Source organism: Wasmannia auropunctata, unplaced genomic scaffold (assembly GCF_000956235.1).
Source record: "Wasmannia auropunctata unplaced genomic scaffold, wasmannia.A_1.0 LD336078.1, whole genome shotgun sequence".
NCBI classification, from domain to species: Eukaryota; Metazoa; Arthropoda; class Insecta; order Hymenoptera; family Formicidae; genus Wasmannia; species Wasmannia auropunctata.
Window position 1 is genome coordinate 3612108 of NW_012026812.1, and position 16520 is coordinate 3628627.

The 16520-nt window shown below is 37.4% G+C and overlaps 1 protein-coding gene across 1 annotated transcript in view; it reads left to right on the plus strand.

Annotated features, from left to right (window-relative positions):
* LOC105449117 overlaps positions 1 to 16520 on the plus strand; it is a 246648-nt gene that overhangs the window by 79260 nt on the left and 150868 nt on the right. The window contains 1 exon segment of the mRNA XM_011688116.1: positions 13797 to 13844. Coding sequence (XP_011686418.1) covers positions 13797 to 13844 — 48 coding nt within the window.

Genomic DNA, 16520 nt, shown 5'->3' on the forward strand with positions numbered 1-16520 from the left:
CTAATGTTTAATATTCCGATATCGGTGTAAAAAGTGTGCAGTATGTTGTTTAACAACATACTGGGATTACCTATTTAATAATAATTATTAGCAAATATTAAGGCTATTTCTTATATCATATTTAAAAAAAAATAAGATAAAATAAAATAAATTATAGGATTTAGTATGAGAAAGGAAAGAGAGGATTTATTTTGTTAAAGCTAACATATTTATATAAATAACGTATTTGGATGTATAAACTTTACGTAGTTCAACATTATATTTTTATTATATAAGAAACCATATATGTCATTTTTTAGTTATAGTACATAAAAAGATACGGATATCGGAAGTTAATTTTTGTAACAAATTCGCTAACAATGCAATTTGACTAATCAGTAATTAAAACTGTATTGATTAAAAAAAGTTACGAGGAGTCGCGTTTGAAAACCAATCACGTCATTATTGGCCAAGACTAATTCTTTCTTTTTTCTGCAAAAAACCCAGGCAATTTGCTGAAAAATATACTAGTTGAAATTGTCAATTTGTTTATGATGATTTTTAGGTTATTCTGTAATTGTTGCAAATTACACTGACACTGAGTTAGAAAAAGAGAACATTGAAAGAAAACGTTTACCGTTATAGTCCGACCATCGTCGGAGCATTAAGCAATATGTTTTCGAATGCACGACATTTCTTCGCTTTTTCCTATTCTTACGCTGACGTAAATGCATATCGCGCATAGCGATACCTGCATTTACTCCGCAAGAAACTTGACTGGCACGTCTAAAATGGATGCCGCAAAGTTTGGAAGATTTCAAACTGAGAAAGTTGTTTCGCGTTACGTCGTACATGTAAATCGCGTCTCGCATCCTTTTTCGTTCCGCTGTATAGCTAGTTTCCGTTTAACGAGCTTTTTTTCTAATGCAACGAGAGGTTAACACGTGAGGGAAATTTTTTGACAAAAGGCGATGTGGAAAAATTGAAAACTACGATTCGTTCTATTTTTTCTGAATGTAACTATTTTTATTTTATTCGGAGTGCACCTTTTAATTACTTCAATTTTCATTGTTTTTTAGAAATAAACGGAAATAACTATATATATATATATTTTTTACACACGCAGAAGAAAATGTATTCAATACAATTTTACAGTTTCTTATCAAATTGAATTTATAGGAAAATTATATATACGAATAATTAAGGCAATCCAAACAAATTTATTACATGATAAGATATTCAATTTGTGAGAATCTGCAGAAGATTTAATTTTTAAACGAAAAAGTGTGCTTAACCATCAATCAGATTAATCAAATTGTGTTATACAAATTTACATTTAGCTCTAATTAACAAAGTTACCGCGATGATATCTTTCTACTGAATTCTTCCAAACGCTTTATTACGTACCCACATAGAGTTTTTCGTTTTCTTTCTTTCATAAAGATATCACGGCCAAGTGCTCTTCTCTTAAAAACAGCATGTGGCATGTTGCGAGTACCGCTTCCGCTAAGTTTCGTGACATTTTAGGAACCGCTGTTCACTTTGCCGCAAGGGTTAAAAAAGATTTGCCTGGGAGCTTTCTAGAAGTTGTTCCCGCGCGCGAAAATGAGATAACATGAGTGACAGAAACTGTGCGTTGCTTTATATTACGAAAACGCGTCGAGGTTTTGTTGTTTTTGTTCTCTTGTCATTCCGGTGTCACGTTCCTACGGTGCACGCCGACCTAATTGCGGTGGTGCGCACCTTCATTTAATTCGGCCGGTGCAATTAACAATGTCCCAGTCCACCTAGTCCACGCGACGCTAATTAGAATATTTCATCGAAAAGTGAACCAAGGAGACTTGCTGAATTTTGTTTCGCGATTATTAAACGTTTCCGCACGAGGCGCGTCACGTTTTCGCAATTCTGCACCGACGCGCCGTAAATGTTAATTTCGTTCGGGAAATGAGTTTTTCAACAACACCCATATGGCGTAGAGCGTCGCTTGTCAATTTGCATTTTGCATCGATTTACGCGCGCACGTTATTACCACGTTAGAGTAAGTTTCTTTTATTCGCCGTTTCAAAGTGTCGTTGTTTCACATGTCATTTTCCCGCTCGCGGCACTGACGAGAATTTAAGACGCGTAATGGTTTTCACATTTGCCTCGCGCGCAGTGCTAATATAGAGACGAAACGTGGACGAAACTGTCATTGTGCGAGAGTTTAACGAGCAAATAATGTCTTACTTCACGATAATGATGCGAACACACGACGGAGTGTATTTGCCGCAGTACGGAAATTTCCTACGCTACTTTGCTATATATCATGACCCGCTTATTGTACGTACTGTTTTCATCCGAACTTTCGCAAGAGCAATAATCATATCGGGCTGTATTTTTTATTTTATTTATGATTATCGAGACTCCCTTACATAAAGGCTATTATAACGATTGTGTAACATCTCGTATTACTAACGATCATGAATTCTTGAATTGTATAAATTGAAGGATAAATTGAGTAAAGAATAGACGTTAAAGAAATTCTTGAAACCATAATTTTCTTCAAAAATATAAGAAAAATAGAAATTTTTGTATAAAGAGAATTCAAAGGAGAGATTCATGATTTATAGTTATATTACTTTTTATTTATATTAAATACAAAATTTTAAAAATGTCACGTTCAAAGATGTATACTTTATAATGCATACTTTGAAAACCTAATTTAAACATTTTTTATTCTGTTTCTATTAATACATAATTATCGTCAAGATATCTATAATGACATTTAACGAAATTTACCGAGTTAAACGTTAAAATAATAAATTCATTAATGGAAGCTTCTATCTCTCGGAAAGTTTGTAAGTTATTTCTCCAATTCTATTATACAAACACCATCGTGAATGTAATGAAAGATTTCTAACCATCAGATTACCGCTATGCAAGCGACTCTTCAACATGTAATACTTCGCGAACATACAGTATCGTTCATCCCCATAAGTATCTTCGAATATATCAGGGATGCTTACATTTCCCTAAGGTAGAAGGGACTTTAAATTGATGATGTAGGCCTCGGGGTATGTGTGCAATGAATAAATTGTCTCGTGCGGTTACTTTACGACAACGATAATGCGGATATAGGGATGCACTTCCTGCTACATGAGCGGCCGTTTATAGTTCACCATCACGGTGACCCAGTTACGGGAAATGTGTTTTGATCCCGACAGCCATCGCATCATACTACTTCGTGCCTCGAAACACGAAACCGCTAGAAATCTTTCTTAATACCTACCTAAAACCACAAATCGATTGCCACAATCTCTCTAATTATCTCAAGAAATAACGTAAGAAAGCACTATTTTTAGACATATATACGTAGCTGTTTTGATTGTAAAATATTGGTAAAAAATATAATAAAAAATTAAAGATTTTCCTTGTTAGAAGCTCAGAATAATTATTTGTAGGCGAATTTCAATATATAAATTGAATGAGAGTATAGATGAATTTAATCAAATTTAAGCGTGTATATGTTTGCGTATAATGACGTATCCTCCAGGTTAATTAAACTGCTTTGCAAAATACAAGCTCGATATATAAAATTACACGTAACCAATTTTAATTGTTATGTAAATTTACGTTCCCGTTGATCTTCAAAGAAAGGTCAATTTGACTTACAATTAGTTTTATTCTTTCACAAAGTTATTTTTTAATCACGATATTAATATATCAACACTAATAATTATTGATTATTTATTTGTTGATTCTCAAATACAATTCAAATGCAGTGTATCTACTAAAAATATTAATATCGCAAAAATTGTACGGAATAGATTGGATGTATTTCTTGTGCTCTGCTAATTAGTTCAATTAGTAACGCATGTCTGCAATAGCTAATGCCAATAAATGGCGTAACAGATTGTTTACCCTCATTGATTAATACAACAGATTTATATGTATAAATATAGATAAACAATATAATAGAATAACATAACTGACTGTAATAAATTGCTACGATAATGCCACATAGAAGTGTTTGTCTAATTATAATATTATGGCATAATTGTGGCGGCTCGTTTACGCAAGAACTTGACATCTGCGTTTCGAGCCCAATAATAGTATCATGTTATTCGCAACTCGTGAATGATCTCAATTTAGTTCGGTCTAAAGCGACACGTTTCCGCACAGTTGCCTGTTCGTAATGATCCAATTAAATACCTGGACACATCGATATAAATTTCCTCCTACCCACATCCTTCCCCTTTTCTGATGCAGTTTTCTCGGCAATAACTCAGAAGCAAATAACAGGGAGGCACGAACCTGTGGTGTAGATACAGTTCGCTAACATTTAAGCCTGTCTTCGCCCCACAAGATGAATTTCGACGTTGCCCTCTGTAAGACCAAACTTGTTATGAAACTTTCCGAGGCCGTATAAATAATTAGATACGCTTCGCGGCGATATATTCTGAGACGCAAAAGGCAAATTAGCTATAACGTTTCAAAATAATATCAATGAATGAAATGAAAAATATTGTAAGTGAAATGTTTACATGCGCAGGAAGGAATATCGCAGAAACTACTGTAGTCATAAATTATGGCGGTCGATTTCTGTACCTTTTCGAGGGTCTCTGCGTAGTTGAAACGTTGGCCGACCAATGCTGGGAATCGTAAAATTCCCAAACTGGTAGTAACTCGAGTTATGAACATTCGATATTACCCGTATCCGTTTTCTGTGCATTTTTAATTATTTCCATCATTTTCCGTTGCTATTTCATCAGCCGTCGAAATCGCGAGGCTTGTACACGTAATGGAAAACATTTCTCTCCTTAGACTTTCTTTAGATCCGCGACATATCTATAGCATTTAGCACAGGTGATTGATAAAACTTTCGGGGGCAGTATACGACGGAAATGTTTTCTATCGCCAATCGCGTGATTGATTGTTTGTCGTATTCAACGTCGTAGTTATCGTTCGATTGATTTTCAACTGCGGATTCGGTGACCTAATTGCGGTAGAGCTGCCACCGCGATTCGATCTTCCGAGACAATTAAACGGCAGATTTTGTGTGGAGGGGAGGAGGGTAGAATATGGAATATCTCCAAACATATTCCTCGCAATATTGCGAGTATAATGGACTCGTTAATAGACTGCACACTAAAACGCGTCATCCTATGAAGGAATTAATAACGCAATTCCGTTCAGTTAAATATATGCTGTTGACTGTATATCTTCTTGCATTATACTTTCACGTGAAATACGATTTTAGAACGCTCGTCAGTCTTGAATTCGTAATTATTTATTTATCCGCGTCTTGAAACTTAATTAGTTATGCAAGTTTTTACTTGTACCTTATTTCGCACACGCGGTTATGTTGAATTCTTAACAAAAATTTTTATTAACAAACTTACTTAACAAATTGTTAATTTTTAAAGTGAGGACAATGCGAAGAAATTTTGCAGAAGTATAAATGATACAAAATATTAAATACTATATTGATTTAAGCGATATCGACAAATCTGGGTGACAGATCACATTTATAATGTGTCACATTATAAATGTGATCTGTCAACATTTATAATGTAGTTTATAATGTGAGATCATGGACATATCTTTAAATAGGCTTTTCAAACGTAATATGCGCCACAGTGACCTAATTACGATAAGGTTGGAATGTTTCGACCTTTAGGGATAATTAAATGGCTAATTTTATGGCTTATGAATTGGTTTGTCCATCTCATTTAATAAACTCTGTTTCTGGAGTATGCTTATAAAAAAAAGAAGATACACATGTCGGCAGTATTTTAAGGTACACTTGAAATCGATGTAGCGGATGAGGGGAGACGCGTTTGAGTAATTTAAATATCCTGCAGTAAAATATTTTATACGCTTCTCAAGAATGAAGAAACGTCGCTCTTGATAAGCGTAAAACAACTTTAAAAGAGCTTCCTATTGCGGCGCACACTATCAAAATTGTTCGTCTATCTGTTCCGTTGTTTACGTTGCACTTTATTGTCGTTTACAATTTACAAGCGTAACAGCAATATAAATTATACAGTAATAGGATTGCGCGAAGGTTTTTTGTATGCATAGGCGTACATTTACGTAAGTCCAACTTGGCCATTCGTTCTAATAAATAACGTTGATGAAATGGCTGTCTCCGCCGCACGATTTACAACCGCATCTACATTAAACGTGAGATTTTTATTCGTGAAAATAAAAATGTAAAGTGCTAACCATCACTAGGATTATAAATGATGAAAAATGGCGAGGCTTCTCGTGAAATAAACGCCAAAGAATATCGTCCTAATTAAAGATTTCAAATTAAAGTAGGCTCGCGCTTGAATAAAATTCTAATTGGCGGCTTAACTTGGTTACTGAAATATCGAACATTTAATTGGCGAGATTGTAAAAAAAGAAATTACATTTCCGTTGGGGAATAATTGATTTTATATTTCCCAAGGATGTCTCTCTATATATATTCTCTCTCCGATACAATTCCGTTCCGTGTAACGTAACGAGTACGATCGATGGCCGTTGTGTCGAAGCGTGGAATCAAGTTCGGGGAGGAATTAAGTTCGAGGCGAGATGCCGCGTTTTTACCTTGAAAGTCATCTTCTGGCGAGCGTTCATCCGAGCCGGCGGCATGCAGACGGCCTTTAAATTGATCTCCTCCGCCGTGACCCACGTCGGTGACCTAATTGCGGCGCCCCGTTCGCCGCGTTCCGATCCTTGCGGATAAATTGCGCGTTCGCCGCGAGCGCGGAACCGGGGCTCCCCCTAATTCAGCCGATGCCTCGGAGGCTTCGTTGAAGTTAATCTATCCGCGTTCTCCGCTCGCCACCTGATGGAAAATGCACGAGAGCAACGGCATGAGCCGTCCGTGCCGTAAATGTTTTAACAGGTCTGAGTGCCACGGGGGTTACATGGCGGCGGCAGAGCGGCGGTCTCCTCGCGCGCGCCTAACCAGCTGGGAATTTTCTGACGCGCTCCCGTTTCTACGTATACAGCCTACATCTCATCTAGATTACGCTTCTGCCACGCGAAGTTGTTACACGCTGGCGTCAGTCACTTCGTTTCCAAATGTCATTAACTTTGTCGTGAGAATGTAGTTTATGATAACGCAAGAAGAAGATTAGGAGAAAAAGAGTCGCGATTTTCTTTTGATAATCCGCGTAAAGTCACTCTTAATAAATTATCTTTCAACGAGGAAGTTTCTAAAAAGAAACCCATTTTGATCTTACAATTCTTCTCAAAGGCATTGTCCTCTCACATTTTCTCTTATAAATATTTTTCTATCTTTAATACCTTTTAAGTTGAATTGGATTGCGCACAGTTTACGCGAAACGTCGCGTATAAAAGATAAATCGTATTAATACGATGAAGCGAGAGAGACTAAATTAATTGCAGTGTCATCAGCAAGAAAGGGGCAACCTCAATTTCAAGGATGACAATTGGATTCATGCTCGTCGCTGCGTATCTCTTATCAAGTTCCAAGAAAGTCATCTACAAATCCGCATTTTCAGTGCTGCGGAAGAATCCGATACAACTGTTCGCTTTAAGAGACGCGTGTAATCACCACGCGAAATAAATCGGCACGTTGATGCGAATTAATCCGATGGAAAAAGCATTTCGTGAGAGTTGTTCGGTAAATTGAAAAAGTCAAAAGAAAGAAAAAAAAGTAGAAAGAGACAGAGAGGGGGGGGGGACAGGTTACGACAGGAACAATCGAATGGTTTCAAAGGCATTATCGGCATGGCGCAGTTTCCCCACATTTGTCTGCCACATCGTTCCGCGAGGCTACCGCCGCGAATGCATCACGCGCGGCGGCATCGTCTCAATGGCATCTCCACTCGCGCCGGCGAAAGAAACGGTGGAGAAAGAAGTAACGGACGCGTCGCGTCATCGTGCCCGATGAGGTGCCGTAAGAAGGCCGCGAGACCCGTCGTCTCGAAGAAGTACATCTGAATAATTGAGACCCGACCGCGGCGTCGCGTCGCGGCGACGCGACCTCGGTCGATCTAATCGACGATCGTTCTGTTTCCGTTGCGCGATACAAGCCGCAGTCTCTCCCTTGCTCTCTTCCCCCTGGCTCTCATATTCCGTTCTCGTCTCCCGCATCTGCGTCTCGCGTCTCTCTTACCGCGGCACTTTGTAGATATTGCTTTTATTCTGACGCGCTGATGTTACCGCTGATGTTTCCGTTTTCAATCCTTTTAACTTTGTACGAGATATGGCGCGCGAGATGAAGGGCACGCACAAGACTGCATGAGATGAAAACGTGCTCGGACCAGCTTAAAGCTAGAGCTCATCCAAAAAAAAATTTTTTTTTAAATAGCTCTTAGAATCACGGTACGTCCTGCGGAGTTCACGAAATTTTTTCTTTTTCATTATATTCAACTTAGTATCCTACCGGAGCTCTAAGAATTATTCCGTAAAAAGGTAAACTAAATGGAGCCTGACAGGTTGTGTGTTCGCTTTGAGATTTATTATCTTAAGTATAGCCGGGGGGTCTGAGGAGAAGAAAGACCGGGCGAAGAGCAACAATCGAGAGAACACTTGAGAGAATTTTTACGCGAACAGAGGGAAACGAAGTAACGTATATAGCTGGGCTCGGACGGAAGAGGCGGAGAACGAAAGGAGGACGAACGAATGAAGACAAAAGGAAGGCAGACGGGGTACGTCTGGCTCGGAGGAGCCTTTTCGTCGTCCTCGTAAGCTTCCTATACTCTTCTGCTCTCTCATCCGAGGGCCGTGCTACGTGCTCAGAAGTCCCGAGCAGCAGTCGGCTGTGTTCTTTCAGTGCTCCGTTCCGTTCCGTTCCGTTCGGAATCCCCAAAGGGGGAGCCCCCGGCTCCTTTCCTGCTTGCGGCCTCTACTTCCGTTACCTTCTATGAAAGACATATTCTCTAGTTTAGAGGTACGAATCCCCTTGGTACATCTCGCGCGATGCACCTCGATCTCTTCGGGGTCTACGTCGTAAATTTGATAAAAGTGCCGTCTTCGTCGACGCGGGAAATCTTATTGGGGCGCGCTACAGTGGACGGTATTTCCGCACGCCAAGTGACTATATACACAGCGCGCTCGTTGCGCGCGACGTATTTTAATTACAACTCCCCGTCTGAAAAGTTCATTCATTTGGACCTTGCGCGCGCGTCACGATGCGTATAATTTCGAATCTACGAACAGGTTGCATATCGAATTTGCATCGTGAAATAAAATTCAGAAACAGCATCCGACGTCATTAATGCACTTGACAAGTCGACCAGGCGATTAAAAAATGGAAGTAAAATTTAATTTTAATGATATCTCCATATTTTAAAAGTTCTATGAAACTTTGTTTATTTATTTAGTATATATTTAGATTTTTGTGATATTTTCGTGTGGAAATATTAAGTAGCTTAAAGTATTAATTTAACAATACTGTCATGTAATAATTAGCTCTTTATTTTAACGCAGATTATATTTTCTCTAAATGAATTTTATCGTATTATAAAATATTACCGGCAGGATCCCCACTAAATAATTCCTACTAAATAATTTGGAGCACTATAATGGAAAAAAATATAAAACTCCACATTAATCTATGTTAATCGTTTCAGATATCTCTTGAATTACAATAAAGTCCCGATGAAAGAGTTAATTTTTTTGTTGTAACATATTAAAAATGTAGCGTACATATCGTTTAATATATTTAATTATCTGCTTTTATATGAAATCAACATTTATACAAATTGTATATAATATAATTTTAAAGGATTTAAAATGTACTGAGAAGTTATGAGGAAATTTATTTTTTTAAAGAAAATAAATTTTTATTCTTGACGCAATTTAAACAAAATTAATGATTTGAAAAATTCTTCCTGCATATATTTCTCGTTATCGTAATAATAAATTCGAAGCCAATGTGTGAATATAAAATCAATAAAAGGATTTCGTGAAAAAGGTGCGGTAAAACGCGTTAATGCTGGATAAAACCAATACTAAAGCGAATCGACGTGGTGCAGGATATGCCGGAGATTTATTGTCGATTTTCTCGCGGTTGGAGGTACCAGGTGATGCACTTATTTGAGCCGAAAGGAACGAGATGAAGTCAGACGTGCGTTAAATCCGAGCCAAAAAGACCACGGGTGATTTTGCTGAAATATCGACAGTCTTTGAAAAATATGAAAAATGTTACGATTAAGAATCAAGTTATATTAAAGCTATATCGAGATAAAAACTGTCTAGATTAATTTAGTATCCTCTATTGAGTTTTTAAAGTTCGATCTATCTTCACTGTTTTTACGATGTTAGTAGCTTTCGAAAATTTTATTTTTAATATACATATATAATTTATGCCTTCGCAAACTGCCATCTTGTTGCCTGACGTTCGCTCTACATGTGTTCACCCACCTTCTTATTTGCACGCGCCTTATTACAAAATAAATTTGACAATTTGGGTATTGAATTGACAGACATCCTATTCTTTCTAATAGTGTGTAACAGTTTCTGTTTTATATAATAGCGCACAATCCTTCACACGCATTAAAAATAATGCGCCAGAAGATATACTTAAAAATGACGAATGTCTTATTTAAAAAATGTATATATATATTTTACGAGATTAATTATACGCTAAACCGTCATAACAAAAGCATCGCAGTTCGTATATGTAATGTCAAATGGTGTGATAATAACATGATTGATCTGTGAATACATAGCTGACTTAAAATTACAAATATTGACGCAGCCATTGAAAGATTATGAAAGCATCGGTAATGAAATGTAGATTTATAATCAGTACTTTAATGTGCACAATATGCGTATTTGAAATGTACGCTACGTTACGATAATGGATGCAATATGCCGTTCGCAATTTAATGATCATCCACAATATTATATGGTCGCTAACTTGATTTTCGCGATTACGCGTTATACGATTACGGTAGCTCAACGACAAACTAATCGAAAGGTCACACATACACAATGTATTTATAACGTGTGCATCGCATACGCACTAAAGCTTATGCATTGATTTTTAATTACATTGTACATTAACGGTATCAATAATGTAAAAAAACTCGGTTTAAAGCACATTTACGGTAATTCAGTTAATTTTGTCTTTGATAACGGCAAACACAGAAATTGTATCATAAATTATCAATTTTTTTTCTTTCAACTTTTTTTATAAATTTTAATTTTTGACATTAGGTTGTTTCTATTTCTGTTTGCAAATTCCATTGCAAAAATTCGTGAGAAATTAAATTGAATGTTTTTATTTAATGTTTTTCGAAATACATTCGTATGATTTTCAAAATGAAAAGCTCACAAGAGGCGCGCGTGTGCACGAGTGCAGATTGACCTTCGACATTTCCCTACGGTTGCCTGTCAGTAATTAACAAAAAAAATTTCAAATATCCGACGCACAGACAGACAAGTTCGAGCTGTCTCTCGCGTGAATTGCAAAATTCTTTGAAGATGAAATAAACGAATGCCGATAAGCTTGACGTGACGAGGCTTGTAACCACGGGCGGCAAGCAGCGAGCTGCGATATCGACGTCGGCGCTCGCAGGGACTCCATTCCTGTTCCACAACGAAGACTGCCCGGGCTTACCATTCGCATGCCCACTCCACTTACCCTGCCGCAAACGTGCTTCGGATAAAACGCGCGTCTCGGATCGCTACTGCTCTCGCTCGTGCAAATATCGGTATCAATATTTGTGTAGCTAGGCTCTCGCAAGATAGCAAGATCCAATTTTTGTGAAAAAATACTCGTGTCGCATGTAGAAATCTGATGCAAAAATAAATTTGACTAGAGTGCAGCACGTGACATTCTCGGAGAACATCGAAATATGCGTTTGACACTTAATCCCGCATTGTTTTCGTTATTATTATGAAGTTTTTTATTGTTATAAAGTTTACACAAAAGTATCGTACAGATTTATGAAAATTATAAAAATATAAGTAAATAATTATGAAATATTGTATAAAGTTATATATCTATAAAAAAGTAATCACGTTATATATTATTTATAAATTAATGTTTGAAAGTTTCTCATCGCGATACCATCGGTAATTCCAAATAACCAGCAAAGAGAGGATTGAGCGTTACTCGCTTTGACACTTGTTTGTCCCTGCAGCGTGCGAGCGACTGTGTTCCTGACTATGACGCGCGGTGACAAATTAAACTGTAAGACAAGGGGTTAAGTGGTCCTTAACAGAAGTTTAATTCAAAATCAATTTTAAATGAAACTTGGTGCTTCACTAGACACACTTAATTAAACTCGGTTTGGTATTGAGTAGCATTTAATATTGAAAATCGAGCTGACGTCTATTCATCAAAATTTCAGTGTGACAAATGTTTACTCGAAGATCTGTGCGTGAAGTAATACTATAGTTTTCGACAGAGTTGCTCGCGTCCATTTTTCACTGACATTTGCGCTTTTATAAAAGAAATTCTATGAAAGACGGACTACTAATTAACTTTCTCCTGGCTCTCATCGTCACGTTACGAACTATATTTCTTCGGGACTGAATAGCAGCTCGCGAGAGTCGCGTGATACCTTCGAATTAATTTCCTCTTGGATTCGTCAGTATTCCACATTTTCTCAATTTCGTCTATTTCATTTCCAAAGTTCACGTACGCCCGCAGCGCATGGAAGACATCTCGCGAAATTCATTAACTTTCACGGATTGCACTTACTCTTCAAACCTTACAATTAATTAAAACTTTTGGCGTGAAAGTAGCGTTCACGCTATCAACCGCTGGTTAAATTTTCCGTAAGCGTTTCCGGACAAATAATTTTGTCGAAAATGTTCGTCGCGATGTGCCGTTTAGTAAGCAGTTTCTATCTATGTTATGACAAAGTTTAAGAATTCCAGAATTTTATTCACTCAGAAATGTGTTACTTGAGATAAATTTCTTGGTTTGCAGTAATTAATTCTCCGTTTCCGATTATTTTCTCACTTGCCGCAACTGCTATTTTTGCATCGAACTTATCACAGGACTGACAAATTAAGTATTCGTTGGGAGAAGAAAATTAATATGCAACTTTGCAATCTGCTTATTATAATCTCGCTGGAATTCTTTAAACTCGCAACCGAGTTAATGGTACAGTCTAAAGTCTTAATTCCTTTACGTTTCAACTTTTAATCTTTATTTCCCTAGGTAGTTAAGTTAATGTAAAATTCGCGGGGCAAATAGCGTATTAAAGATTTTCATAGAAACTTCGTTTTAATCTTGTTATATTAAAGTCAATATATCCATGATCCTTTTAATACATAAATTTCTCACGCCTGAGATCCGCCATTTCCAAGATTTTTCCGCAAGAAGCTTTACAACGTACTTTTTATTTTTATCTCGTGCCAGCGCAAAGTGATGTAGCTTTTTTATTTATAATATTGGTAAAAGCATATATTATAATTTTGCAGAAATTACATAGCTAACAATTTGCTATAATTATGTTTATAATAATATTAAATACTTTTTGCGAGTTTCGAAAGCAAAATATGGACAACGTTAAAAAATTATTGAATAACAGCCTATTCTACAACAGCAAATAAGCTTAAAAAATTTTTTTATAAACCGATAATTATTTCATAAACGAAAGATTCTCTTATATCATAGATCAGTTGCTTTTAGATAACGTTGATTATCAATAAAATTTAGTGATTTTCTTCCTGAATCACCTTTTCAACTATTAAAATTATTATATATTATTAAAAAATAATTGTTCTTGCGGTTGAAAGATTATTGATATGCTTGCAAAAATTTAAATCGTACGCTGCGAACTTGATTATCTCAACTTAATTTCTTGTCTGCGACAATGAAGGACAATCTAGACTTTCGTTACGTAATTATTAAGTATAACGTTGCCACAAGTTCTTCAATTTAAACCGACAATAAACGCGGCGTGGATCGATAAGCAAAGCCGTGAGTTTGCTTCGGATGAACTTTCCTTTGAGCAAACCCTTACGACAGCCATACGAAATTCTGCGAGCCACGAAATTATGGCGAGTCGATGACATCGATTCGAGACAAAGTTTCGTATCAAAGTTTTCCCGCTGAGGTCGGGCCTTCCCCCTCCGAATTCACTCACCCCGAATTCTCCGTCATGCTACTTGTTTATTTTCCAAAGTACGCGGAGCGAATTACGTTTTCTCGTCCGGGCTGACGTGCGAAAAATGCGGGCGGAAGGAAGCAACCGATAAACCAAAAACGGTTTGCGCAAAATTGAGTCGAATCTATCCGCTCACGTGTTCGCATTTGAGAAGCGTAAGCTTGTAGATCCGAAATAATCAGTTTTGACATATATATTGCAATTAGAAAATTGCGATCTGCGAATTACAAACTGCATTGAACCAGAATTAAATTTTTTGTCAGCAGAACTCAATAAAATTGCAATAAAATATCATTATTAATTTTATACAAAGAGTTGAATTTTTACAATGCTTGAAGACGATTTCATTATATATATAAGATTTTTTAATACCATCCTATATTTTAGCAATTGATTTTTGAAATTAAAAAAAAAAACTCTTATGATATACATATACAGTTTTAAAAAGCTTTTCTTAATTCTTTGAGGCTATATTTTCATATGAATTTTTCTTCATAAAATGAGCTCAAAAATCAATTCCTAAAATATTAGATAGTATCCTGCAAGAAACATCTGCACGTATGTCCCGCTTGTATAATGTTCTACACCCAAAGCATCTGGCACACAGTTCTCGCGAGCCCTTCAGGAAGTGCGAGAGATCCGATGTGACGATAAGAGTTGAAAATGCAGGAAAAATGGTCCTTCACCTTCGAACTCGCTTATCCTCGACTATCGGTCGCCGTTTGACCTCGTGAACCGGCAGGGAGCTTATATTCTTCGATCTATCCCGCGGGAAATGCACTTGCATCGCGCGTCGTGCGCTTGTATGCGTCCCGCCGTGAGTGCGTCTCCGTCGACATATCCGGGCGCATGAATTTAATACGATAAAAGTTCTGACTTTCACTCGCTTCGCATCGAGTATCGATATCCGGTGTCTTTTTCTTCGAAGAGCTCGATTTCGTACCTTCTTACTTGTTTTCTCTCAGGACCGCAATACGATACGGGATAACGATATAATCCTAAATTCGCGGAAAATCGAATAGCAAAGGCACCGTGAAAATTTGTAAAAAACGATCTCTTCATTCGTAATCGGTTAAATTTTTTAAAAATTGCTATTTAGAACAAGAAGAATCACCGGCGTTTTCATTACTCAATTTTCTGGAAACTTTTGCCATATCTTACCCATCAAAGATACGGAAGTACCCGTATTCCCGTATACCTACACCTCACCTCGGGATGAAGACGGAGAGAGGGATTGTTTGACGTCGTGAAGGAGGTCGAAGAGGGTTGACGTTGCTGAGAGAACGAGGAATTCCGCCGCGAGGACTGCAGCTGCAGGGACGTTCGGTCGTCGACTTGGATGAGGGTGGCGAGGGGGGTCAGAGGGGGAGCCTCTCTGGACCGGGGGTCGGGATCGGGGTTGTCGGTCCAAGGGGGATGAGGAAAGACCGCACCCACCCCGGTTTATCGACCGGGTTACACCCTTAGTCGGCGCTCTCTCGCAAATTTCCCTCCTTACCTGCGCTCTCTTCCGTCACTCTCCTTCCGCAGCGCGTTTTCTTTCTACGGCGCACCGTGCGGTGGAGTGCATTACGCGTTCGAGTTTCGGCGTTTCCGGCCAGGAAACGCTGTCGTAACATTTGCGGCCTCGTATTCGATAGGGGAAGGGAAGAGGGGAGCAAAATGATTGCGTGACAAATGATGACGTTGACGAAGTTTATCGCTGTGGAAATCTGCTGAGCATGATATTTCATCCTGGACCCTTATTCTCGAAAAATTTCACATGCGAAAATACGAGGAAAATTTATAGTATACATGACGTATATTGTAGCATTTTCGTACATTTTCATATGCGAAATTTTTCGAGAATAAAGCCTTTGATGATTTTCATGCAACTATTATAAGATGTGTGTAATTTTACAATAAAATAAATTAAGAACTTTTAATCCGAAAGCATGATCTAAAAGGATCCTATATCGTTTTTCTTATAATGATCAAATCTGAATTTTACTCAATTCGTCTGCTATAGATTTGATCACATTTAATCTGAAAACAGCAATAATTTAAATTTTTAAGGAACTTATGAAATGAAGAAAATATGAAAGATGGCAGAATTTTGATGACAGATTCGCACAAATGAATTCTTTAATAAAAGTTTCTTCAAGCCTGATTTCTACTTTAGAATTGCCACTATAACTTTTTCTCAATTTACGGTGATTTTATCTAGGATTACGCTCGACTCTCAGAAACTTCGTGGTAATCCTTGTTAATCTGATATCTATCTTTAGCGGAAGATTAGTTGGTTTATTTGACAAAAAGAATAAATGGAACCGTTAATATTTCTCAAATTATTTATTCTATGTGACACGTACTGTCGCAGCACGCTGCTTTCTTTCATCCTTTTCACAAGTAACTCCGCAGATAATTCTTTTCACCGCAGAAATGCATTTCTCCTTAGTCGCATCCCGGGGGACGCATTCCTGCCTACTT